The 27,947-nt window shown below is 38.1% G+C and overlaps 3 protein-coding genes across 6 annotated transcripts in view; 1 reads left to right on the forward strand and 2 right to left on the reverse strand.

The window, feature by feature from the left end:
• Positions 1-480: 480 nt before the first annotated feature.
• On the reverse strand, positions 481-17,303 carry dcun1d4 (DCN1, defective in cullin neddylation 1, domain containing 4 (S. cerevisiae)). 2 transcript variants are annotated; one of them, XM_066719936.1, is made up of 11 exons: positions 17,216-17,303; positions 15,154-15,224; positions 11,525-11,564; positions 8,939-9,053; positions 6,788-6,876; positions 4,424-4,494; positions 3,570-3,661; positions 2,587-2,695; positions 1,837-1,941; positions 1,252-1,354; positions 481-1,050 (listed from the first exon to the last, which is right to left on the reverse strand). In XM_066719936.1, the coding sequence occupies exons 1-11, from the start codon at positions 17,232-17,234 to the stop codon at positions 995-997; spliced, it is 870 nt and encodes a 289-aa protein (XP_066576033.1). In that variant the 5' UTR covers positions 17,235-17,303; the 3' UTR covers positions 481-994. The 2 variants fall into 2 exon arrangements, with proteins under 2 accessions (XP_066576033.1, XP_066576032.1); XM_066719935.1 differs by lacking the exon at positions 17,216-17,303 and adding an exon at positions 16,624-16,670.
• A 4,330-nt stretch (positions 17,304-21,633) lies between these two features.
• ociad1 (OCIA domain containing 1) lies at positions 21,634-25,767 on the reverse strand. Of its 3 annotated transcripts, none has more exons than XM_066719940.1 (8): positions 25,578-25,767; positions 24,633-24,720; positions 24,117-24,170; positions 23,980-24,027; positions 23,634-23,757; positions 23,149-23,309; positions 22,571-22,726; positions 21,634-22,359 (listed from the first exon to the last, which is right to left on the reverse strand). In XM_066719940.1, the coding sequence occupies exons 1-8, from the start codon at positions 25,635-25,637 to the stop codon at positions 22,322-22,324; spliced, it is 729 nt and encodes a 242-aa protein (XP_066576037.1). In that variant the 5' UTR covers positions 25,638-25,767; the 3' UTR covers positions 21,634-22,321. The 3 variants fall into 3 exon arrangements, with proteins under 3 accessions (XP_066576037.1, XP_066576036.1, XP_066576035.1); XM_066719939.1 differs by having other exon boundaries at positions 23,107-23,309; positions 24,633-24,717; positions 25,578-25,766; XM_066719938.1 differs by having other exon boundaries at positions 23,107-23,309; positions 25,578-25,766.
• Positions 25,768-26,501: 734 nt separating this feature from the next.
• fryl (furry homolog, like) overlaps positions 26,502-27,947 on the forward strand; it is a 129,977-nt gene continuing 128,531 nt past the window's right edge. Inside the window, exon 1 of the mRNA XM_066719950.1 lies at positions 26,502-26,698. The gene's annotated coding sequence lies outside the window, so the exon portion shown is untranslated. The remainder of the gene's footprint in view (positions 26,699-27,947) is intronic.

Below are 27,947 nucleotides of genomic sequence, written 5' to 3' on the forward strand. Positions count from 1 at the left end.
TCGAAACGTGGCAAAACAGACACACCACGTCCTGTGGTGGTTTTCCCTCATCAGTCATTGAAGACTTGTCATTGAATGTCCTTCCCTTAATTACTACTTTGCCCTTTGTTGATTTTATGCTTCAGTAGGATGTTGCCAACACTCAGTCTTTTAATGATAAGCTGCTGAGCAGAAGGCAACCAGCAGCCCAATATCTTTGTTTCAAACCAGGACATATCTGAATGCCAAAAACAGAACATATGCTCTGCAACCTGACCATGGTATGAAATACTTTAGTGAAGCCTGGCTTGGTAGGTGACCATCTGACCCTGAATACAGTGCAATACAGGGATCCCATGTGCCTGGAACGGCCATTTCCTACATTCAGACAAAAGCAAGGCTCTCACCGAGGGACGGCGCAGCCTGTCTCAAGCAGAGATCTAATTTTGTGCAACGATCGAAAAAACACAAAATGATAAGAAACACTCCAAAAAATAAAACTATTTGACATAAGTACAGTATATTTTTAAAGAGATGCAATCCAGAAAAAGGAATACAAAAAAAAAAAAAGTTTTGCCAAAAGAAATTTCAAAGCACAGATTTAACAAATAACTAAATGGTTTTTGACAATGTGCCCTGGTTGAAGTGACCTAGTTTTAGAACAAAGATTCACTGAAATGGTAAGCTTTTTTTAACATTACATGAAATTGAACGTCTTGTTCTGCATATGAGGCAACTTTATACACATTTACAAAATACAGACAGCAATATACACATCACAGTGTGAATGTTGGCGGCTCCACTAGCTTGTAGTGTCGATACAAAATGCTAAACGGCCGTCGAAGAACAAATGTCTCACTAAAGTGGAGATGGCCGGCTGCACAGTGAACAGCAATGTCCCTGGTGAGTGGAACACAGTGCAGAGAAGCAGCATGCACCCTGGGATGGACAGGAACCAATGAGGAAATGAGAGAGTCGTTGTTCGAGTGGCTTGTGAAAGGCCATTCTTTAAGTGCTATGACATCTGTCTGTCTTTATACCATTCCACAAACTCATCCAGCAAGACGGGCCCTGGGAACGAGAGGAAAAACAACAGAAACGAATAAGTGATAATAAACATCCATAAATAAAAATATGCACTCATTACTTTGCAAGCGCAATATGTAGCTGCTGAATCGCTAACTGCAGTAATATGAGAAATAGGAGTGTGGACTTCAGGAGATGTATTTAATAAGAGGCCTGGTGTTTAGAAACGTATGAAGTAACACTTACAAGCCCCATCTTCATCGTAGTTGCTAAGGTCGAGGTTAATTGTTCTGCTAAACTCCAAAACGTTGCACCATTGGTCCTTGTTTATTACTTTATATTTTGATTGCTGTGTGGGGAAAAATAAGAATACGAGTGTCAACTGCCCAAGTGTAATATTGCCCATTTTCAACCATACATTTTCACTGGATGGCAAACAAGCAGTTCAATGTGTGTGTATGTATTCTTTCATTATTATTATCATTAGTCAAAAAATTCAACAGAAGTAAATGACTCATATTGTTGATGTAGTAGAAGTCCTTCATTAACATTGCTTTGCATTGATTGCCCGTGGCAACTGTAGTTGTATCAGTAAACATTTTAAAAGCTTGTTTCAAATAAGCAGCCCACTGGAATTGTGCAGCTGAAACGCCTCTCTCAATCAATGCGTTACAGAAGACTCTTCGACTAAATGAATGTGAGAATCTACACATAATTCCACAATCAATACAAATATGGGCGTCAGTAACAAATGCAATTTACAATAAAGTTAAAGCAAACCCATTTGGAGATTAAACAGAATCTGAAATAAATGTATAAGTGACAAAATACCTCTAAAAACTGATTGAATACAGGGAAAAGAGGCCATGTTTTTCCGAACAGAAGACCCAACATACATTTGGCCGTGTTAATGTCTAAGCTCCTTTGGTCCTTCTCCTGTTAAGGAAAAGGAGAACTGGTTAAGGTTAAACATGGTATACATTTCAAAGTACACTAAGCTTGGGCGATAAAACATGTGTGTTACTTAATTTAGCATAAATGGCTGTGATTGGGTTATATTGCATGCTACATTAGTATAAATCTATTCACAAGATATCACCCTTGAAAATCTCTGTCTACAGAGACAAGCGTGTGCCTCTCAGCTTTGACTAAGATACTGCTAGCATCCAAATGTCAGCACTATTGCATAGACATTAACATCTGTCTTTCTTATAGATTAATTCAACAGACTGCAAGGTTGCCGTGTGTGAACTCACAGCGTATTGCTTTCCATTTAGTGAAGTCACTGTGTGTAAGCAGTCTGCTCTGACATTAAATCCTCTGTATTACATGACTTTTAATATGGATGAATATTAAATATGTTCACTCTAGGGAAAACTTTATCCAACCCAGACTTGGACTCTTATTCTTAAAGATGTATTGTTACAAGAGCCTTGACTGTGAGTAACCATGCTCTAACTTAAACATCAGCCCAACGTCTCATTAAAGTAGCATGCATTTTCTGTTGGGTCACCGTTCATGTGGTCAACTTGCTTGTTTAGGAAGGCAGATCTGAAAGTTACTGGCACTGCTGCTACTTACCCGTGCAAAATCAAATGCATATCTGTAAATAAGCTTAAAATTTGTCGACTCGTTCAGAACCGATCTCAAATAGTCTAAAGAATTTCTTAACTTCTCTGTTGTGTCACACCTACAAATTTAAAGAAGAAAAAGAATTAGGGTCGATTTAGACTTCCAGTCTAATGGCCTTCACTTTGCCGTACAACAAAAAACAACACAAAAATGCCGAGGATAGCATATAGTCATATAGTCAAACTTGGTCCCAACAGCTTAAAGGTATGGAAAAAAACTAAGGTTTTAGATTCATCACCCAGAGCTGTGCCAGGGCCTCTAGTTTGGAAACGCTTTCTCTGAACTAGTGTTGGAGTTGGTAAACAAGGAAGTTTTCATTTTCACTGGACAGGTAAGCATTTTGATATTAAGCACCTCTCACTACCAATCAAGTGGCCTTAGAATAAAACTATATCAACCCTTTAAACTCAGTATGCAAAGCCTCATTCATCAAACAAATATGAATTGTGTCGATATTCCATGATGTACAAATATTATAATGAAAAAAGTAATGTACTTAAGAATCCAACTGGGATCAGTTTCTCAGGTAGCTGCTTCTCATCTGAAGATAATATCTTCTGCACTGTCAGATGCTTGAAATAAAATCTCTTCTACTTGTTGAAAATATTGCTTACAAGGTTATAGCTTCCGTGTTTGAAGGGCTAACGCAACACAGCTAAGCTCAATAAAATCACACTAAGCCTCTCGATTTAGTATTCAAACTTACGTGTGTAGATGCCACAAAATATGAGTTATGGGAGCAGGAGTGTAAAGGGTTAAGAGAAATCAGCAACACAGCCGTGCACAGATCACAGTAGTGATGAAAGGGAGAACAAGCACACAAATACAAGTACCATAGAAATGACATCCCCAATAAAATGTCCTACTTTTAAATGTATCTACATTACATGCTGCATGCAATTCAAGTACAGTTAAAGTCTGTAATAACTTACTGTAAAGCTCCCATTCCTTTCAACCACTCCTGCAGAGTGAAGTATCCCATGTTCTGTGCATCCAGCTTCCATGCCAGGACCAGCATCACAACCTAGACAGAACAGATTCAAGCAGAGTGTAGTACATTTAACATCACATTGTTAATACTATTTCCATCTTAGGTAAGAAGAGAACAAAAGTAGTGGAGTACAAAGTGATCCAGATTTCTAATAGGCTGCACAATTTATCTGATGACAGCATACATGCATACAAAGCAAGTCTGTATTCCCTTCTGAGGCAAACCCATAATTGTCACAATGGGCAATACTATGGTTTCCCAATGTGGATATGTACAGAAGTTGGATAAACATTTGTATAAAATATGCAGCCCTTACACAGCAACACACAGTTAAGGAAAATTGATCAGTCTCCCCAGCTGGCCATGTTATCAGTGATCTAGATCATGTATTGCAGATACACAAATTTCAATCAGTTCTGCTTTCCTCCCACTCAAGTGTAATAGTCATTTTATAAGTCGGAAGTCATTTTAGATAATCAAAAAATGGAAATACAATCGCCAATCTTCATTAAAAACAGGAATACTAGTAATTATATGTTTTGTTCATCGACAGATGAGGACAGACAATGTCAGGAATAAATTAGGTTTTTCCATTAGACCATCCTTTACCTTATGCAAAACAATTTTATTCTGACAGCCCAATTGTTTAAATTCTTATTAACATTAAATACACTTTTCAAGAACCATCTAAAGAATAATTACTACAGAATAATTACATGTAAAACTGTTGCTTAAATTCTCTCCCTAGTCTAACATATCTAGTGTGCTAAAAATACAACAACTTGTAAATCTTACATTTTCAGGTTCGACTCCAATATCTTCACAAAATTTTTCCATGCCCTCAGGACCCACAACATCATCATTACCTGCAAAACAATTACTGCATTAAAACATTGATGCAGGCCTGAACCAAGTGTAATGCTACTGCAAACAAACAGACCAGTGAATAATGCCTTCCATAAAAAAAAAAAAAAAAAAATACAACCAAGAACATGTGTATATTGGCTAATGTGTTGAGTGAAAACAATTTTGTGATTATAGAGAAAAAGCAAATAAAGTAATTTTAAAAGATTAAATCAATCCTGATGCATTTTCCCAAACTAGGGTAGAGTTTTATCCTATTCACTATTCAATAGTCTGTGGGACCATTAAGCACACTGGTATGTGCACGAAAGTGAATTGCTCCACAGTTCACAGCTTTCCAAATACAGTTAGTTTCTGTAGACCTGCAAACACCCTGTTTAGATGTGGAAATAACCTCAAAAATATGCCACAAAAGCATGCCAATTATGACCTCGTATCTAAACTGCTTTTTCTATATGTATAAAACAAAAAAGGATGAACAGGAAATTGATTATTAAAGTTACTAATGAAAGGTTAAAGCCACATATCCACTGCCATAATTCCCATATGGATCTAACCAGCCCAGCAAACAGATCACCCTCACCAGCTACCTCTCCACAACACCCTGCATTAATCAATAGCAAACAGAGCATCTTGAAAAGACTGAACACTGTTAAATCACACAACCCAGTTTTCACTTAACATAGTTCAACTATCCAAGCAGGGTTCATACAGGATATGGTAAATACAATTCAAGGACTTTTGAGGACTTTTCCAATGACCAAAATGTAGTTTTCTATTACCTTCATATAAATAACAATGCATTTCCACATACAGAAAACATGCCATTAGTGCACTACAGTTAGTAGTGTGCAATTTGTAATAGTTGTAACTATTATTTTTGGTATCATGTATTGTAAAGACTGTGGTATGTCTTAAAGTTAAAATAAAAAGTTACCTTAAAACATAGTAGAGAAATTTTGGGCCATGTGTGTTGCTGGAAGTCATCTGTGCTGCATTTGAAGTTGTTGGAAAATAATCTTAGTGAAGTTTTTCCACTTTTCATCAAAGCTTCGTGTTTTGCAGACTTCATGTGGCTCTGGAGAGCAGCTTCTCCCATATTACTGATGTCGAAGTCTTTAACACATTTTTTGCAGTGTAATAGATACTATTGGTGTCTGGTACTAGGCAACTGGCATACAAATCCATCTCCTGCCATGCAGGATTTTATTTCAATTTTGCTTTTTAATTTTTTTTTTTTTTTCCAGTATCATCTCAGTAGTGCAACAACAGAGTTCATGGAGACCCAAGCAAGTCATTCCCAGACTAGGCTACGTGTTATTGTAATGTAATGTTTTTCATTGTAAATATTTTATTGCATGTGAATATCCTATGGATATTGGGTACATTTCAGATTTTTTAATGATTTCAAAGTGAGTATGCAATAATGTGAATAGGACAATTTCCAAGGAGAATTTAGATATAAGCTCATGTTTATAATCCACATGATTTATTAGGACAGTAGTCTGTTATAGTATTATTAGGAACCACCTTTTTTAAGGGCTTTTCATGACCTTTCCCAGAAACCTATCGATTTTCCAGGTATTCCAGTACTTAAATTTCGTCATGTGAAATTCAAGCATTTCTCAGGACTTTAAGGACCTGTACATCCCCTATCCAAGAGTCTTAAAATAAAACAAGGTATGTTCAAATTGCAACTGCACATATTTAAACTTAAAAATATCTCTTCCATTGTGTTGTGCACAGAGAAATGTAATGAATGAAATTCATGAAAATACAGATTTTTTTTATCGAGTAGAGAGGTGCTGGGGAAGTGCCACACACTTGTGAGGGAATGTATTCATTAGTACAAGTTCACGGAGTACTGAAACATGTCTGAAAGCCACATCTTCCAGCTTTGTATGATGCATGTGGCGGCCTGATGGCACATTTTAACAAAGCACAGATTAGCGCGGGACACTCAACATTATCATTGTAATGGGGGAAAGATTATTTAAAAAAGTTATCCATCATATGCAATTACTCCTATAGTTATTGTTCTAATGTAAGCACTACTATGCATGTACAATAACAAGGGCATTGTTCTACAGGTATTAAAAAGTCTATATAGCTAGGTATACGAGAATATAAGAAATAAAACTGTTAATGGCCACAAAAAAAAAAAGTTTATACAACTGTGTACTTACTGTCTTTTATAATATATATCCCACAGAGAAATACAACTTCAAAGGCTATGGCAAGCTAAAAATCTATAAAAACAGAAAACACAAACAAGCTGCACTCTCACTATCTCACCTGCATACTCATAAAACCACTCCAAGCATCTCTTACTGGAGAAGATTTCTTCACTCTTGATCCTAGAGGCTTCGTGCTTTCTGTACACACTAGAATATGAAGACAGACACAACTGTGTTTTAAGCAGGTGTGAAAAAATGCTGTAAAGTAGAATGCTTTCAAAAATAGACATGTTAATAGATTATATTTATCAATTAACTAAATGCAAATAAGTGAGTGAACAGAAGAAAAATCTAAATCAAATCCATATTTGGTGTGACCACCCTTTGCCTTCAAAACAGCATCAATTCTTCTAGGTACACTTGCACAGTTTTTGAAGGAAGTCGGTAGGTAGGTTGGCCAAAACATCTTGTAGAACTAACCACAGTTCTTCTGTGGATTTAGGCAGCCTCAGTTGCTTCTCTCTCTTTGTGTAATCCCAGACAGACTCGATGATGTTGAGATCAGGGCTCTGTGGGGGTCATACCATCACTTCCAGGACTCCTTGTTCTTCTTTATGCTGAAGATAGTTCTTAATGACTTGCTGTATGTTTGGGGTCGCTGTCATGCTGCAGAATAAATTTGGGGCCAATCAGATGCCTCCCTGATGGTATTGCATGATGGATAAGAATCTGCCTGTACTTCTCAGCATTGAGGAGACCATTAATTCTGACCATATTTGCAGAAATGCAGCCTCAAACTTGCAAGGAACCTCCACCATGCTTCACTGTTGCCTGCAGACACTCATTCGTGTACTGCTCTCCAGCCCTTCAGCAAACAAACTGCCTTCTGCTACAGCCAAATATTTCAGATTTTGACTCAAATGTCCAGAGCACCTGCTGCCATTTTTCTGCACCCCAGTTCCTGTGTTTTCGTGCATAGTTGAGTCACTTGGCCTTGTTGCCACGTCGGAGGTATTGCTTTTTGGCCATAAGTCTTCCATGAAGGCCACTTCTGACCAGACTTCTCCAGACAGTAGATGGTGTACCAGGGTCCCACTGTTTTCTGCCAATTCTGAGCTGATGGCACTGCTGGACCTCTTCTGATTGCGAAAGGAAGGAAGCATGATGTGTCTTTCATCTGCTGCAGTAAATTTCCTTGGCCGACCACTGTGTCTACAGTCCTCAACGTTGTCCATTTCTTTGCGTTTCTTCAGAAGAGCTTGGACAGCACATCTGGAAACCCCTGTCTGCCTGGGAGGGACCTTGCTGATGCAGTATAACTACCTTGTGTCTTGCTGCTGTGCTCAGTCTTGCCATGGTGTATAACTTTTGACAGTAAACTGTCTTTCCTCCTACACAGCTGTTTCTACTTCAGTTAATTTGTGATTCAACCTACATATTGAATTGATGATCATTAGCACCTGTTTGGTATAATTGTTTAATCATACACTTGACTATATGCCTACAAAATCCCTGACTTGTGCAAGTGTACCTAGAAGAATTGATGCTGTTGTGAAGGCAAAGGGTGGTCACACCAAATATGGATTTCATTTAGATTTTTCTTCTGTTCACTCACTTTGCATTTAGTTAATTGATAAATGTAATCTATTAACATGTCTATTTTTGAAAGCATTCTTACTTTACAGCATTTTTTCACACCTGCCTAAAACTTTTGCACAGTACTGTATATTGAATACCTTAAAATGTAATGGAAGTAAGAAAAATACTCTTAAATAAACACACACACACAAAAAGATACCCTCCCGTTGCTCTTCCATGAATTCAGAGAAGGGCATCTTTCAGATATGTCTGGGTGTGGCTTTTTGAGGTTTAGCACTTGGAACTATATGACACAGTAGTTAACCTCAAGTGCAGGGTGAGCAAAACATAAAACATATTAGAAGAGACTATTGAGAGCATAGAAATGATTCAATAGCATAAGAAGCTGCCCTAAATTCCAGTTCTCTTCTTGCTTTGTGCCAGCTCAAATTAAACTATTTAACAGAAAGGTAATACAAGCATCACATATCCTATTGTCACATTTCCACAAGATATTAAAAAAGGTAAAAGAGTGATCTATGTGACAAATTGTGTTTGGAAGAAGGATTAGGTGTTTGCAATGTTAAATCAAAAGGCTGATTTCTCGAAAACTGTTCTGGGGTCACTATTTTAAGTTTTCACCTTTTGTACGTATACAACAACACAGAAGTGCGGTTCATATAGTCTTCACCTGTCATGTCTACTTTTCTTTGCAGATAGATCGTCTCCAGCAGCAGGCCTCCTCTTTTTTCTTGGTGGCATTGCTTTTGTACAGCAGTCTGATGAACTGCAAGACCGGAGACTCCCTATAAAGCAGTTCAGTGTTGTGGGATTAAAAGGAAACAACAATCTCATCAGTAATCTGAATGCATCCATAAGACAAAATATATATGTTCCTCAGAAGTGAAAACAAAGCAGAGAAATGTAAGATTAAAGTGCAATAAGGGAAACATTTGAAATAGGCTTCATTCTCATCAAAGGAAATAACACACCAGCTTGAAGAACATCTCAAAATTAAACCTTCAGAGCACTGTCGGAGGCTAAGGAAGAAATATCCAGTCAGAGGTAATAATGAAAGTCCAATTTTTTTCCTTGGGAATGCACTTTTCATTTTTTAAATTCCAATATATTCTATTCTATATATACTCTATATAAGCAATAACCACATAATAACTACACTCGAAATGTCTAATACGGATATGACCTGTTCAAGACAAAAGGTCTACCTTACAGTAATGAATTTATCAGATTAAAAAGCACTGGCCTGAATAAAAGTGCAAGCTCAAATAATATCCAATTAGAAAAAAAAAAAATCAAAACACAAAGCTATACTCTTCCTATTAAATTCCTTCACTACACAAACACTGTGTGAAACTACAGTTTGACAGACTCTCCAAGTACTACCTTCATATCCACTGGAGTAACCTGTTCAAATTGGATTTGACTAATTGAATAGCTTTCCAAGGCCTTTTCATTTTAATCTGTAACTCAGCACTTAGACACAAAAGGAATTTAATTACGTCATGTGTGTTGCCGCCTGTGGCTCATGCCCAAGTCTGAAGCACGGAGACACACACATATACAAAAGCTCTCTCTATATTTATTTATAACTTACCAACTAAAGAAACACAGGTCCATGTATACATTTCTGGTTCTTAAAGTGCCCTGGAGTAGGAGGACTCATTACAACTAAGACTTGGTGTGTCAAGCATCTGCATGAAGGCTCAATACAGACATCAAACGTGTTTGTATGGGGTGGTGATTTGTAAATAATTTACAATTGTAATTGTAGTAAAAAAAAAAAAAAAAAAAAAAAAAAAAAAAAGGAAATACACTATGAAAATTAAACTCAAATTTGAAAGAGCATCTATTTAATCAATAAATCACACTCACAAAATATGGTGCTTATATTAGGTATCTTTGTAACCCAAAAGCTGTATTAGGAACATCTGGGAAGTGGGTTACCTTGATGCTTTTGCAAAGATCTGTCAAAGATTAAGCCTTTAAGTACATTTTGCAACAATGTGTTTAAAAGTATCACAGTATGCCTCTCAGATATCACTTGTTACCATCACTTCAGACCAGGTAATGTGCATAAAGTGCAAGTATATTGTTGCCTTCAAGAGGGAAAATTGCAGGGGACTGAAAAGACAAGTGCATACATTAAAAACTTAGTGTTTCTTTCCTACTGAACCAGTCTGGGCTTTATTCTATCCAAACATCAATAACTCTCTCCATCTGGTTTTATTTTTAAGGCCACATTAAACAGTGTTTGAATTTACAATTTCACAATTTCTCCAAGAGGAAAGACGTGAACGTATGTCGAAACATGGTGCGGTGCTTACACAGGACTATAAGGTAGTCATGTGAAGAGTTGGGTTAATTTGCGAGTGTGCAAACAAGTGACACACTACACTTTCTTCAGCACCATGAACTAAAGCCAGACACTTTTGTCAATTAAGGGTTAGATTTTCAGCATAACAATGAGCCTGACACAAACAGTACCCTGACCTCAAATTATTATAAATCACACACAAGGATTAAACACACAAATATCTTTACAGTGAAAAAAAAATATATATAAATCCAACCTTAATATGACAATCAACCCCCCATTCTCACCGTCTAAAAATGTTTTGGTCCAAGATCCGCTGAAACTGACCTACAGTAGCCGATCTGTGTTGTGTTTTCATGCTAGTTAAATGTAACAAAACTATTTATTATTAACCAAACGTACATCCGGGGGAAACGTGTACCGCTAGTATTTAAGTGTCCCGAAACATTGTTGGTAAATGAAGTTGTTATAAATACTGCAAATTCTCTGCACAGGATGACATTTATACACAAGATAAGAGGTACATGGATTTTTGGAAATGCTGCTCTGTGATTGGCTAGTTTCACAATTGTGATTTATAATACCACTAGGATTGGTGCCATTGTGACAATATTTTCAAGAAATATTTTTGCTTTAAATGTCATCACTACATGAGCCCAATCATACACACCATTTGTAGAAATATCCACCTTCCATGCTTTATTTGTCTCCTCCATTTTGTGCTTAATGTTAATAGTAAACCTACCTCCATGTTAAGAATACTCATATTAATACAAGTATTTTTATAAGCAAATAAATCTAAAGCATGTATAGGTCAATCAATTCACATATGGCTCTCTATTTTCTGAAATTAGCATTCACAGCAAAACACATCATTTGCATATTCTAAACGATTTCCCAATAATAATTTAAAAACACATTAATTTGCAGGGAATGTAATACCTGTCTGGTGATCGTCTTGGCTAACTTCTTCCGTCAGGTTCTGTGAAGAAAGAGATCATTATGTTTCTCGCTTTGCAGAAGCTGTCAACTACATTAAAATGCAGCCGCTGAGAAGCAAGTGGCTTATAATTTAAGTCAGTAACCTTTTAAATTTCTATGAGTTTAAAAGTAGAAGTATTTTCATTTTCGAGCTGAAATATTAAGAAAATGTACTGCTTAAAGCCCACTCCGGAGAATTAGTGTAACATGGCCAGTCATAGCAGACACGGAATTGAGTTCACTGATATTATGATAGAGGAACCAAGAGGTAGGAAGGAAATGCATGAAATATTCAGGTGTAGACATTTTTGTAATGGGTTACCAAAATGTATATATAAAAAATATCAGAAGAAAAAATATCTACACTGTGTATGTATGCATAGAGTAGAATAAACCTTGATTCAAGACTCCACTATTCCATTTCCTTATCTAAATATGAAACACATGAGCATTCTTTAAAAATATTGTTGACAAGACCACAGACTTAAATTAATAGCCAAAACAGCCTCTGAAATGCAGTTATTTTCCTGGAAGACCTTGCGCAGGGGATGAAAAGGCACAGGAAACATTATGCTTTGTGAAAGGTGGAACTTCGATTTGTTCTCAGGGAAATCATGGCACCAAGTTGTGACACATTACGGTGTGGAAGAAATATAAGCTCTTCCACCTAACAAAGCTGGAACATTACAGTTCTTAATACTGGTTTTGTAATTAGTAGAATTTTACTTTCTGAGCAGTTTTATCAGATATATTTCCAAATGTACAATAACTACACAATTTCCAACAGACCAAATGCTTAAATTTGTAAACAGATGTCCCATGGCTGCTTTACTGCTCTTGCCAGGCTTTTGTTTCTGATGTAATTGATAGGATGCCATGTTGTGAATTGTGAATAATATTTCTCTACTTCTGACATATTGCACATGCAAGCCCCTTTCCCTTTTTAAAATAACTGCAACTTAGAAATCATAATATTATTAATAATGAAACATGATATCCTTGAATAAACTGGACAAATTAAATGAACACCACATTTTAGCACAAATAAATACACATTCAATTAGAAACAGCTAGCAACATAAATAGTTGTACAGATGCTTTCATATAAACATTTTATAAGAGCATAAAAGCAGCCCAAGGAGGTAAAGAATTTTGTAAAACACCAATAAAGCAATTGCCTACCGAAGTCACAATTTGAGCACTGGAGGTCAATAATTGGGAACAGCAATAAGCAACCTGGGACCATAATGCTTTGTTCAGTATATATATATATATACACTCACCTAAAGGATTATTAGGAACACCATACTAATACTGTGTTTGACCCCCTTTCGCCTTCAGAACTGCCTTAATTCTACGTGGCATTGATTCAACAAGGTGCTGAAAGCATTCTTTAGAAATGTTGGCCCATATTGATAGGATAGCATCTTGCAGTTGATGGAGATTTGTGGGATGCACATCCAGGGCACGAAGCTCCCGTTCCACCACATCCCAAAGATGCTCTATTGGGTTGAGATCTGGTGACTGTGGGGGCCAGTTTAGTACAGGGAACTCATTGTCATGTTCAAGAAACCAATTTGAAATGATTCAACCTTTGTGACATGGTGCATTATCCTGCTGGAAGTAGCCATCAGAGGATGGGTACATGGTGGTCATAAAGGGATGGACATGGTCAGAAACAATGCTCAGGTAGGCCGTGGCATTTAAACGATGCCCAATTGGCACTAAGGGGCCTAAAGTGTGCCAAGAAAACATCCCCCACACCATTACACCACCACCACCAGCCTGCACAGTGGTAACAAGGCATGATGGATCCATGTTCTCATTCTGTTTACGCCAAATTCTGACTCTACCATCTGAATGTCTCAACAGAAATCGAGACTCATCAGACCAGGCAACATTTTTCCAGTCTTCAACTGTCCAATTTTGGTGAGCTTGTGCAAACTGTAGCCTCTTTTTCCTATTTGTAGTGGAGATGAGTGGTACCCGGTGGGGTCTTCTGCTGTTGTAGCCCATCCGCCTCAAGGTTGTACGTGTTGTGGCTTCACAAATGCTTTGCTGCATACCTCGGTTGTAACGAGTGGTTATTTCAGTCAAAGTTGCTCTTCTATCAGCTTGAATCAGTCGGCCCATTCTCCTCTGACCTCTAGCATCAACAAGGCATTTTCGCCCACAGGACTGCCGCATACTGGATGTTTTTCCCTTTTCACACCATTCTTTGTAAACCCTAGAAATGGTTGTGCGTGAAAATCCCAGTAACTGAGCAGATTGTGAAATACTCAGACCGGCCCGTCTGGCACCAACAACCATGCCACGCTCAAAATTGCTTAAATCACCTTTCTTTCCCATTCAGACATTCAGTTTGGAGTTCAGGAGATTGTCTTGACCAGGACCACACCCCTAAATGCATTGAAGCAACTGCCATGTGATTGGTTGATTAGATAATTGCATTAATGAGAAATTGAACAGGTGTTCCTAATAATCCTTTAGGTGAGTGTATATATATATATATATATATATTAAGTTGCAGAAATGTAAAAAGTACTGAAGAAAATTACAAAATTGTGATATGATTATGAAAACTGGACAAAAATGCTAAAAGCAGGGAGGGGCACAGGCTGAACATATCTCTAATAATATTGAGACTTGACTTGCTATTCATAGAAAAATCTATCAATGATTTAGATTTAAACTAAAAGTATCTCACTGAAGGAACATGGTATTTTACGGAGATAATATCCAACACTTTTTCAACACTGCCTCTTAAATTGCCTGTAGGCCTAATTCAGCTCAAATACAATATGGTACCAAAGACAAACCTGCAGTGTAAAGTAGATAATTTAACAGATGTGCATTCCAAACTTTCAGTCAAACTGGGTGTAATAGCATCTATGAGTTAATACATAGTCTTAGGCCCTGTCGTATTCATCTCATCAGAACTTATACATTCATATACAATCATTCACCATTCATCATATTAGTTCACTATTCCCCAGGAAATGCTAATTGGGGAAATATAGCTCAGCACTAAGTAATCACTCTGAAACAGTCAGGAAGCAAAGAATGACCAATGCATACATATTGCAGATGTTGCCAGTCACACATTCCAATGTATTACTACTCGTCATGCTTTTTAAAAGGCCGAAGTGCTACTAGTGATAAACACTGATGGGCAGCCAAGGCCAAAGCAGGGCAGAGGATCCAGATTTCAGGCCCATGGAGATGGAATATCTGTTGGGTCTTAAACAAACTTGTGCAATAATTTACCAGATTAGAATACCTTCAGAAACATGCATTTATTAATTACAGTTAATACTTGCAGTCAAGCCACTCCACGGTCTTAAAATTCAATTATATATTAAAGTGGTACATTTACACCATAGCAATTCCCAAAGCAAGTCTGTGTAATTTCCTGGACAGCACCCACTCTGTTCTGTATATAAGCATAAATGGTTCACTTACAAGAGCCTCCTTCAATGTGCACTGAATACCTTCAACCCAAAGTCTAAGTAATAAGTTGTCTACAGATGTATTTTGATTTCAAATTTACATGAATTATGAATAGCACACAAGAAATAACAGTTTATTACCAGCCTGTTCAGGGTGTGGTAAATCTTGTGAATATTTGCCAGAGTAGAAAGATGAGAGCTCAGCTGAAAATCTGCAAAGAAAGAAAAAGCAGTTTGTTTTCAGTGGTCTGAGAATAATTTCATCATTACATAGCACTTACCTTCTCAATAATAAAAGATAAGCAGATTTGGATTTGAATAATCTTTTTAGGTAATGAAAACGTACATCTGAGTTTGGCTTGTAAAGCACTTTGACTTTCTAGGCAATATGGTTATTTATTCGGTTACCTATTTTACAGATAGTTGAAAAAGTAGTGCAGTATGTACAAATGGGCTCTTAAATTCAAATTAAAGTTGAGTCAAGAGGAATGCAAAAAACCTACATATTCATTTCAAAAAGCTCAATACAATACAATTGAAATACAGCAGTCTATAAGGATACTAAAATGTGTATTTCAAATTGCAAATGAGTTCATGGTGAATTATGACTTGGGTCTTGCTGGTGCTGGTTTGTTGACCGAAAATCGAAACCTTTTTATAATCATCGCTAACAACTTTACAGGATAATACTATAGCTATGGTGGCACTGGGCCACAATATGATAGACCATAGTGCCTGTAGGCTGTTCAGTCTGTTGCATAATTAAGATTATGTGTTATATGCCCTCAATGCTTAAGTACGGTTGTGCACATTTTATTTCTGTTATAGACAGTATTGTGGAAAAACAGGAACAGATACACACAATGGAATTCATTATTATTATAGAAATATACATAATGTCTCTACAATAACCGTGGACCCTCTCTGTCATCCTCATGAATAAAGCAGGACAGTGTCTACTACAGTCAACAGGCCCGAGTCAATAGTCCAAATCGTTGTTTCTTATGGATGCACGGATTATACAAGTGCAGAAAGAAAGCCCAGCTACCCGAGCTGTGCAAGAAGTGTGAACTCGTTTTCACAACTTATTCATTAGTATGGGGGAATATAAAATGTTACTTTCAACAAGGACTTTTACAGTATCAATTCATTGTGTACTGATAATACGTTGATTTAATAATACTCATAACAAATAATGCATGATTATTAATAGTAATTATTACAGACATATTTTTGTAAAGCACTAACAATTGCATTCTCTCTTACTGGAGATACGACCTAAATCTGAATTTTACTGAATCAATACAAAAATTGCAAACTAGCATTTCCCTCTGTCAGGCCAAGCCCGACTGAGCTGTAACATAACAGTACTGTCAAGTTGCACCGAGTTTTACAAAGTATCAAGAGAGTGAAGGGACACTTGGGATTTGTAGTTCCTCCGCCGACGCCTGCTTTTGTCTTCCGACGCTCCTGGCGGCAGTAAGAACTACAATTCCCAGCATCCTCGGAGGATGAGCTTTCATTCAACACCCCCTCTCCTGATTCTCACCCCAACTAATGAATGCAATTTTAAATTATCGCAGAAATGTTGCAATGTAAAATGAACCTTACTTATTAGCTTATTGTACAGGCTCTGCATCTGCTGTGTGGAAGGCGGACAGCCATGTCGAACAGCTGGTCGAAATAAAATGGTATTTTTACATAACTGCGTCACAATTTTCCCCCTATGTAATTTTCCGCAGTTTCCTCGAAAACTGACCTAATTACGCTATAAAATACATCTAGACCGCCAGTTTTCTTCTGTGCACTGCCCATGCATTGCTGAAATTGTGTTGTCTTAAACACTGCCTAAAGCGATTGCATTCTTTCAGGAAAGCAAAAATAAAACGTTGAACCTGTATTATGGCACAATTCACAAAGCACACAAAAGTGCAAATACATATAATGTTCATCCTCTGCAGCCGATTCTACAAGGAGTGCTTTTGCACAATGCTACGCATGAACACAACACACACACAACACACACACACAAAGAACAGTGTATGAGATTTACTGATACGTACGAAATATAAATCGAAAAGTAGGGGGGATGCACTATGCAAAAAATATATTTATAAAAGCTACAACTTTTGCACGTTTTCCTGTAATAGAAACAGGAGACCGTCATTTAAAAATGAAACGAATAAAAGACACAAATACTTACTTGTCGCATCAGAGTGCATTTTTATCAAACACACTGTGACTGTAACTGTTCTGTGTAAAACTGCAGACCGGCCAGGGGGCGGGACCTGTCCGCGTCAGACACGCCCCTCGGATGATTTAGGTGGCTGGTGGACACCCTGGCCACGCCCACTCCCGTCTGCGATACGTGAGCCGAGGTGTCACTCAACAATAACGTAGGCAACTGGATAAGACCCGCCCTCCCAGGGACGTGACAGGGCAAAGTGATGCCGAAGCCCCGCCTCCCGAAGTGTCCTATTGGCTGCTGAACTGGCCACATCGATCAATCACAAGAGTCTCCTCGTGCAACACAAAGCCCACCCACGACAGCAGCTCATTGGTCACCTCGGCACTGCGGGGCGGCCCCTCTGGAGCTCGCTATTGGCGGATGAAGTAGTCTATCAAAGTAAATCTGTTTCTGCTGGGATGCTATTGGTCCTCCTGGCATGTTTGTTTATTGTGATGCGTGGTCTCTCCAACCACAGCCTCTTGTTTTCGCTCCAAGTTGAAAGACAGTATCTTTACAAAATAATTCGTAATAATGAAACGACGGCACGTTCAATGTACTGAGCATGTTCTCTTACCTTTCCTTTGCTTATTGCATCTGAAATATGAGCTCATAAGTACAGAATATGATCAGTCTTTTTGAATCCGTGTGTCAACTGTATATGATTAACTTTTGAAGGTGCATTTAACATGTCCCAGTGCATTCCTCAGAGAACACCCACCCCAGTACCTATGAACACGTCATGTTTGCTTTGCAGTTTTTTCCAGGTGTTATTTTCTTAAAATCTACTATAGAAACATTCCCACATCTGCAGAATACATCAGACCAAGCTAGTGGTAGAGAAGTGTTGGTCTCCTTTCTTGTGTAAGCATGCAATATTTTGTTTCATACATATTTATTTGCATTATACTTCTATTAACATTCACAGAGAAATAAAATGGTGTCCAGACCTCTCTGTAGGACTGCGTTCATGAAGACCAGCAGAGACGGGATGATGTCGTCCTGGATTATGATCTACTGAGGAGCCATTTTTCTACCTGAACCGACATGAAACCTGCACAGAAAATACCAATGGGACCCTCAGCTGTCAGTCATGATGCACAGCCCACCTGTTACAAGCTACAGGGTATTCTTAGTCTAATCACTGCCACTGCCTGGCACATTTGTTGTTTTCTCGGGTGCCTGGTGCAGTCATTTCCTATACATCATTACTGTGATCCATGTTGGTGCCACTTCACAAATGGGTGTCATGACATTCTGGTTAGTTCCTGAGAGATTAACATGATTAATAGCTGGCAAGGAAACATCTTCCTTTCTCCAATAAAAGGGTCTACCAAACATGATGATGGAAATATTGTCACTTTATATTTCTATTATTATTATTATTATTATTATTTCTTGGCAGACGCCCTTATCCAGGGCAACTTACAACATACCTCATAAAATGTACAATCAGGGTGGCCCAAATAACATGGTCTTCTGGACATATTACTGGTATCCTACCATGAAGAGAATATTCTTAATACAAACTGAAGCAAGATAATATCAATTTCAAAATTAGATATAACAGTAGATTTTGATCTGGTATTTTAGCTTTTACTATCCATCATTGTACAAGGTTTGGAGTAGTATGATTTTAAGGAAAATTTAAAAGAAAATGATCTTGTATCCATTGGAGGGTTATTCCCTACCACAACAGAGCAAGACATCTCGTTGCAAATAAAAGTTGCCAATGCAGAACGTAAAAAACAATGAAGACAGAACGTTTTTTTTTTTTCTAAAGAGACAAAATTAACTTGTACTATTTGTGGTTTCCTTTCAGAGCCCTCTGCCAAGATTTGTTTTAGTTATATTTATAACTTTCAATACATTTATAAGACAAACCTCTTTTATTTTGTTAAAGAGTTGTGAGCACATATACTTCAGATTTCCACCAGAGGGCGCCGCTGATAAAGGGTATAAATGTATTTCAGGAAGTTTAGAAAAGATTAGGCTTCACTATGGACACTGGGCTTTGGATTTGCATTCATTATTGAATATTAATTAAACACCATTTGTCTTACAGAAGCACACTTTTCTCTGGGGCAGAAATTGGGGCCAGAGAAACATATGTCATATTGGTACTTTTTTGATAGGATTACAACATCGTGTATTATTAATATTTCATTAACATTCTAATTTATGTAATTGTGTTCTATGTTGTGATTTCTTTAAATTCTCACTTCATTAAAATGTATCGACAGTGAATTCATTTGTCATATCAACCCAAAATAATATATACATATTTTATGCTAATCACTATGAACTATACATGGGATCCAGTTTATTCAATTCACAAATCTAATACAAATAAACTGCATATTCAAGTTCTTCTCTGCCTTATCTTCATAATAAATGTCACATTCAGTGTCTAATGTGATAGAAAATTCCTGCGGCCCAGTCATCCAGCAAAATTGCCAGAGTTGTGTAGTGCAGAGGGCAACAAACCACACTTTCACAGATGCATCACACTTCATCCCAGAAGATATACATTGGAAGCACTATATCACACCCCAGTGAATACCAATATACATATTACAGCCAGTTTTTAAGACATTAAACACACTATTTTCCAATTTAAAAATCTATTTACTTAATTGAAGGGTGCATTTCACTGAAATGTTCTTCCATTTATCATATAAGGCTTGGAACGATCTATTTGACCCTGTATTACAGTAGGCTTGGATGGTTATTAAAAAGGACGATGTTGGGGGGAAAATAAAATGAAAGGAGCCCTATCCAGATGAAAACTCATGGATTGGGCACCAAGAAGGTTGTTCAGAGATTGTAGCATTTGGAAGTGGTTTCTGCTGTAATCCGGATTATTTTCAAAATGCAGAACTCATCTTGTTTTTAAAGCACAGAGCACACGGTTTAGGGGAGGAAAATACCAGTTCCTTTGAAAGCTTACAAGCCTCGCATATACATTGCTTTAAGAAACAGAATTAAATCTTGAAAGCCAGGCAAACTAAGTGATCTTTGAACATGTCACGGTCCATTCCACTAAGAGTATTTGAATTTTGATGTGCTCTGCCCTGTGCAAACAGGACCTTGTTTGCATCGATAGGCTGGTAATTCAGCTTTCAACTACACCCAATAGCAGGTCCCAGTTTGACTGAAAATGCATTTAATTCATTGAAACACTTGTGATGCCATTCTAAGAGCCTTCAAGAAGATTTAAGATGAGAAAAAGTAATACAGAAGTAGTCAGTGTTTAGGGAGCAAGCAAGGAAGTAAGTCTTGCAATGTGAACTAGAGACAAGAATATTTTTCCTTTTCACGGCTGACAACATTATGAAAACAGACTTCAATGAAGCCTAAATACACAACACCTCGTGAAGCCTTGAATAGTTGCACTTGGCTTTTGAGTTTTTATAGAAGTGCTCATTTATAAACACAAAAAGATTTGGGGCTCCCACGTATAAATTGTGTTCTGAATAACATTATAATACAATAGTTTCCAGAACGTCACAGAAACATATCAGGATAAGAACTTTGCCATTTAGTCCTGGGCCTTTCCAAAGGCAAATGTACAAATAATGTCTAGTGCTGTGTTGTGCAGATCTCCCCTGGGGACAAGGTTTAGATCAGTAAGGATCTCAGTAACTTTTCAAATAGCCACCAAATAATTTAATGTGATTTATTCAGATATATTTTACTACAGGCATTTTTGCAACTAAATGTAGGGGAATGTCTGTTTTTATGTCCTGTTCTGTAGCAGCATTAATGTGAACATTTACTGCACTACATAGATATGAATTAGGCATCTACAAGAGGGAGACGCATCAAAGCAATGAGCTCACAATGGACGTCAGCAAACACAAAAGAAAATCTGAATAATTTATCTTCTTGGACCGGGTTTAAAATCAAATTAACATCTTGCAACACAATATTTATCTTCTTCATGAGTGTATAGATAAAGTCAATATTAACAATCTTAATGATTAAATACACTACACTTAAATTTAACTCAACAGAACTTGGGGGAGATTTAGCAAAGATTTGTACAGCAAAGCACATCATATTAAAAAACAAACTAACGAATGAGTCCATGATGGCAGTTTGTAATAAAGACAGGATGATACATGGGTAGAATGAATTCTGTGTAAACACCTACTTTTGGGATGAACAAATGTTAATGATATACCGAATTGTTGTGACGAATAAGTGCAAGGTCTTTAAAGTAAATTGACTGACATTTATAAAGTGGTCATGATTTTAAATGTACGGGATATTCCAAGATGCAACATTCTCAACCCATATTGCTCAAGTTCAATTAAAGCCACAGCCGTATGATACAAACCATCACTTAAAATGCTCTGGCGATCATAGGCAATCAAATACGCAATACAAAATAAAATATAGATTCACCTTTATCCCAGATTAGCTACAATTACTATACAGACTCTTTGAACTGCAAGACAGAAACAATTGTCCTGAACAGATCTTTTTTTTTTATATTATTGTTAAGCAGAAAACATTTAGAAACAGTCATCTATGAAAGCACTTTGGATTTAAAGTTGTATTTAGGACAATGTTTACAAAGAAATACTCAGCTGACACTTCATTACATTTTAAATGTTATAAAGCAGTGTAAATTCAGTCTGTGTTTGATCCATTTTAGTCATTGTCCCATTTAGTCCTGAGTATGTTTAGATTCCTATTAGAGAGTCTAAAGTAGTTTTGCAATCTAATAATCTCAAATGATGATCGTTTAAGCTCCCCATCTATTTTTATAATTTTGTTGTTGATGTTGATTTAATGTGGTAACCTGATCAAAATGTCGAGTTAAACAGACACCAAACACACCCTGTTGTTTGTCAAGTTGACAGAAGAGAGACAGTGACTAAAACTGAACAAAAGCTGACTTCATTAACATTTATGAAGTGCAAAGTATACAGAATTCAATGGGAGCATTTAGAATACAACATGTATTGATCCTGTGCTGTCTTCCATGTCTGGAGCAGTTCAAATCTATCACAGATTGGTGTTGCATGATCATTATTTTAGCTGTAATAATTCCTTTTCTTCAGCAGATCTGTCTCATTCTTCCCAGGTATCCCCATATATGTTTTTCTTTACTGTAAAATATGAATAAAAAACAAAAACATTTAAAACTCACATTTTCTTCAACAAAATAACGTAAAAATATAGTTCACGGTGCATTTTAATAATTAGCTTTAAGCAAAAGGTTGCAATAAAGCACTGCAGCTCTACAAATTCCGTATGTGTACAGTCTTAACTACCGCCATGTCTGCTTGGCCTTTCCATTCACTGGCACAGTTCAATTACCTTCTGTTTTAGGAGCTCTTTCCGGGGATGGTTTCATAAGCGTCTCGGCTTTCTGAGTCATCGTGACTTCGTAGTTCTCCCGGTTTTTACTGCGTAGCTGCTCGTACATGATCGATTTCTTTTTAGGCTTCTCTTCGTCCAAGTACACTAGCGGAGCTGAGAAGAGAGATCATACCCAACACTGGTTAACTCCGCTTTCCGTATACCCCAACAATCTGTTTAATAAGTAAATGGAAAAATACTAAAAAAAAAGTAGTGTACTGCAACCACACTGAAATGATTATCAACTACATATCAAAACGTTTCTTCGGATTAGTGGTGTAATTGACAGAAATGGTAAATCTCAAGAGGATGTAATATGAAGAACATTTAGCACTGGTGACAGTTTTTCCAACACATTTCTTGGCAAGTGATTCTGTAAAGTGTATTTATGTTTAATAAGATGTTTACACACTGGCTTTTCATTTCCTGCTGCTTGACTTCCTCTATCTATATTTCTGGCCAGTGATTACACAGATAGAAGTAAATGTAGCTACCTTGTGTACCAAGTTCCTCCACCCCCGAGGGCGCAGACTCACTCATGGTTGAGCTGAATGGGGGGGGCTCGTATGACGACTCTGGAAGTGAGGAACTGAAATCGGGAGAGTAGGAGTCGGCCGGGCTGTGGGAACTCTGGGGGAGGGTGTACTCTGACTCCAACTCCATTCGGGTCTCCTCTGCCTGGTTTGGTCTCTGAGCTCTAAATTGGACACGACAACACATGAACCTCAACAGAGAGTCTACTGCACGTGATTTTTGTAATTACCAGCAACACGTAAATAAAAAATGCAAACAATGAGTTAGAAAAAGTTCATATAATTCAACTCTGATCAGCTGATTGCTGATTGCTTTCCTGTTTTCAGATTTCTGTATTATAATATGACTGTCTTCATATATCTAATGTGTTTGACTAGGTAACAGCAGAAACATTGAAGTGAAAGAGTTTGTAGATATTTCTAGATGTCTATACTAGAGAAAAAACAGGCAGAGAGAGTTTAATTTAAAGCAGAAACCCGGCACTGACTGAGGAGGCAGGCTGCGGTGCCGAAGTACTTCTCCCAGCGGGGAATTGTCCAGGCTCTTAAACTTCTCCTGACATGTTCTCATGTAGGACATCTTTCCGGCCAGGAACCCACAAACACCAGCAACTGGGAACATATCAATAGACTTAACACAACAAGAGCATATCATCCACCAAGACATCTGTCAGCTTGTGAGCAAAAAAACAGGATCCTCATTTGAAAATCAAGGTCCATTCAAATACATTACAAAGTATATAATAGCAGATTCAGAAATGAGATGCACAACGGCAAAACAATACTAACCAATTTGATCTTGTTTGATTGTAAATCATAATTAATATTACTCACTCATTACTTTGGGCATAGGTCCAAACCGTGGCGAGGAGGTAAGTATTCCTTGAAAAATATAAAGAATAGCATTTTAGGAAAAAAAGAATGGAAGGAACTGCAATGCTAACATTTTTTTTTATTAATTTGTGACTCACCTCTGGAGATGAGCACCCGTGTGACCACCATTCCTATAGCGGAAAAAGGCAGAGCTGAGGAACAACAGAGTGGTCATAATGGTAAATAATAACACCTCAAATCTTGCAGAAAATGAAAACAGATTTTCAACATTAGAATGATAGGGGTTTTTAAGTCATTATGTTTGACCTTGTTAGATCTTTTATACTGGGACGTGTGAATATTGTATTTTGTACTGATGGTATTTACTGCAAATTGTAACGCTTGGCAAAATTATTATTGTGAGACTGTAAGTCACCTGGGTAAGAGTGTCTGTTAATAAAGAAATAATATAAGAATAATGTAACTTCTCTGTGGTTTCACATTCCACACTGACAAGCATGTTAAATATACTCAATAAGAATGGCCTCTTTGGTGAGCACAGTTAAATAAAGGAAAATTAAAATTATACGAGCATATCACAGTTTTTCAATTACTTTTCATACATACCAAAAATAAATTATAGAGATAGGTAGGTAGAAAAAAAAACACCTTACATCTATAGTACAAGCTCTCTTTGTTACATTCTTTGAAGACCCTTCTCTCCTCCTCAGTAGGAATGTAAGACACGCCCAGAGGATTCTGCTTAAGACATCAAACACACATTTTATAAATCACTTTAAATGGCCCATCTCTGACCATCAAACGACCCTCGACCCTTTCATGGCATTTCGATTGCTGGTTTATAGGATTTCTAGTATACAGGACAAGAAAGACAGCCTAGTAGTATTCATGTAGTAGTACTACTCTTCTGCATATTTTGGAATCCATACGTTGTAACAAATACACGCGTTTCAATATTAACACGTCACTCACACATAATTAAGGCCTCGCAGGAAATCATATTAATCACCAAAACATTCTAGAATTCCATCACCGTTACAACACGTGCTTAAAAAAGCGTCGTCAAAAATACTCTTTCGTGAATGCAAATTAAAAAAAAGGCATTAACACAAGATACGGCCTACTACAATTCACACATTCAACACAAAAACATGCAGCAACGTTGCCTTGATGCTTGTCCAAGACAAAAAACTACAACTTCGGATTGCTGCTGTCAATAATGAGTCAGAACAAACACAGATCAAGAAACACAATTATATAAGAATACGACATCTGAGGTCGTATGAAATGATATTTACATTGACAAGGGGGATTAAATACTTAAGCCCACTTTCAAGTAAAAGGGACTTAAGTATAAGACCATGAAGGTCACACGTCAGGGTAAAATCACTCCATTAGGTGGGATTACTTGTTTTTCCATTTATTAAAAAAAAATCAAGACCAAAGCATAGGATGGGAGATATTCTACTTAGGACTTTCGAAATCCCACACCTAAAATCGACGAGATCTTAATGTGGCAGTGACGTTTTTGCCTTGTTTTGCAAGATGCCAATGCAATGCACGGGTAAGTAAAGTTTAGTTTGCCTGGTTTGCACTACCTGAGGGGATCCCCCATGCTGCTGTCGGGAGCCTGTTAACCCTGCAGAAGCCTGAGACATGATAACTGAAGCTCAACCGCTGTCCACCTCCACAACCCACACACCCGAGCTCTAGCCTGGGCTCCACACACTCAGCCAGGCGACAGCCCGGCACCGCGCACTCCTCTGCCGACCTCCAGAGGAACCCGGAACAACACGGTTGACCCGGAAGTTGTTCCCCCTGAAACAGGAAGTCACTTTGTAATTTTAGCGGAAAGGTCGAAAAGTGCTCTCCATTCTTTCATTCCCATTTGACTGTATTGTGTAATCATGTTGGGGCAGCGGATAGGGGTTTCGCTTATGCGGAAAGTTAGACGACTGCGCTTTACTTAGCTGTAACCTTTTCCAAATCGTTATCTTTTGCATCCTATATTGATTTAGTACATGTACATTGATACATCTATACACAACAAAATATTCCACTGCAGATGTAGACACAAGCTTCGGTTGCCTTTATGAAATAGCTCAGTATCTTTGTGCTGGCCGTAAACCAGTGCATGCGAATTTCTGTTGTATACGCAAGAACAGACATTAAAACTAGGGGAAGGACCTTTAAACTTCCACAGACAAACACGGACAGACCAATCAGCCCTGTGAATCTCTGTCGTTTCACAACCGCGGCCCAATCGCCGAGCTCGTTCTCGCCAACTTCCCGGATGATTGATGGCGCTTGAGCGAATAGGAAACCACATTGTAAAAGAGGGCGTTCCATACGCGCCAATCGGAGCGCAGGAGAGGCGGGCCACAACGCCAAAGCGCATTGACAGGTTTCCCCACCAATCACGGAGGCCGCCCGTCAATACCGTTAAGTCCGCCTCCTCCAATCCGGCGAACGTGGAGGCGGGCCGTTTCGGAGCCGTCGCGTTTTCGGTGTTAAAAAAAAGAAAAAGAACATTCTAAAATAACGAAGAGAGAGAGAGAGGGGAAAAAAAGAAAAACAAAGAGGAGGAGGAGGGTGCTATTGTTTAATGTGTTAAATTCCCCAATTGCAATTAAAGCAGCGATACCTTTTTAGGAGATACTCTCCACAGCCGCGGACTTTTCCTCGAAGCGAACTGCACTTTAACAGCACAGCGCGGAAGGTAAGACTGCGAGGGATCGCATTTTGAATGATCTCTCCCTCAGCCCCCGTTGGAAGGTTATTTTTGCGTTATGCTTCAATAAACCGCGGCTGATCGACACGGACACGTTTGGAGAACCGCTGTGCTTGTTTTCTGTCAGGGCAGGAAGACGCGAATCGCTGTTTTGTTGCTTTTCCGTTATGTCAAAAGATCTGTAGCGTTTCGGATGTGCTGGCGAGACGGCGGGGCAGGCGTGCGGCTCCGCGGGGGTGCCTCAGTCACAAACCGCCGGGATTTCGGACCGTTTCCACGGGGTTTCTGCGGCAGTAGGCGCTGGAGTGTGTCGTGCCCGTAGTGCATTACTGCCCGTAGACACTTCTTTGTTGTACAAGAGACGTGCTCGCCCTGCTCAGCACCGCTTTGATCCGTTTCTCCTTGTACTTGGCCAAAGTTGCACTGGGAGCTGATCAGTTTCTGTGATTGACTTGGGCGACAAAACAAGTGAAAGTGGGGTGTATCTCTATCTATCCATCCATCCATCCATCCATCCATCCCTGCTGCCCGGGTGTCCATGCTGTGGCGTGTGTAGTTACCCGGTATCCAGGCAGACGGTGCCGGTCCAGCACTCCGCTGGTGGGTCCAATTGTTGGGAGAAATCTCTCTCTCTCTGCCACTTTTTAATAATGGACGTTTCCCACACGTTATGCAATTGAGTTGTCCCTGCAGATCGATACACTGTGTGCTTAACTGTTTTAATACAATATTATAATATTAGTATTGATGTGGTACAGTCATGTAAGTCCTATATACAATGGAATGTTACGCGTGATACAATTATGATACATTATGGCATTTGTTTGTCTTCCATTGACTAACAGTCACTCCCATCAATATGTAGTTTGAGACTCTCACAATGAAACTTAACCATATTCAGGGAAGTCAGCATTTTTTACTTTCAGCATATCCCTATATGGACCATGTACAACAACAACAACAACAGCAGCAGCAGCAATTATGCTGATCATAATCATTCATAATCAGTAAGGGTACTGCCTGAACCATCAATGGCTCATATCCTGTCTTTGTTGTCATCAATGGGTTTGGTTTAATGCTGTTGTAATTTCAACTGGCATGTTATAATTGTGAGTTGCTTATTTTGATGTATTTTCTGAACAGCATTATGCACATTACCTGTGGTAGTTCTGTGTTGCTGAAGCTGCATTGCACTTATAATATGGACATGATGTTGTATAGAATTGTGTAAAATGAT

This window comes from Amia ocellicauda, chromosome 13, assembly GCF_036373705.1.
Source record: "Amia ocellicauda isolate fAmiCal2 chromosome 13, fAmiCal2.hap1, whole genome shotgun sequence".
Classification (NCBI taxonomy): Eukaryota; Metazoa; Chordata; class Actinopteri; order Amiiformes; family Amiidae; genus Amia; species Amia ocellicauda.

Bases quoted from the DNA above. Each gene is read 5' to 3' on its own strand.
- dcun1d4 (XM_066719935.1), bottom strand. From the start codon at position 16,651: ATGCAGAGCCTGTACAATAAGCTAATAA. The intron at 2,696-3,569 runs GTAAGTTATTAC...TTAAATTTGTAG, and splicing joins AAAGGAATGGGAGCTTTACA to GTGTGACACAACAGAGAAGT. The intron at 1,051-1,251 runs GTAAGTGTTACT...TCTCGTTCCCAG, and splicing joins CTACGATGAAGATGGGGCTT to GGCCCGTCTTGCTGGATGAG.
- ociad1 (XM_066719938.1), bottom strand. From the start codon at position 25,637: ATGTCTCAGGCTTCTGCAGGGTTAACAGGCTCCCGACAGCAGCATGGG. The intron at 24,171-24,632 runs GTAAGGTGTTTT...GTTGTTCCTCAG, and splicing joins AGAGAGCTTGTACTATAGAT to CTCTGCCTTTTTCCGCTATA. The intron at 24,028-24,116 runs GTGAGTCACAAA...ATATTTTTCAAG, and splicing joins ACGGGTGCTCATCTCCAGAG to GAATACTTACCTCCTCGCCA.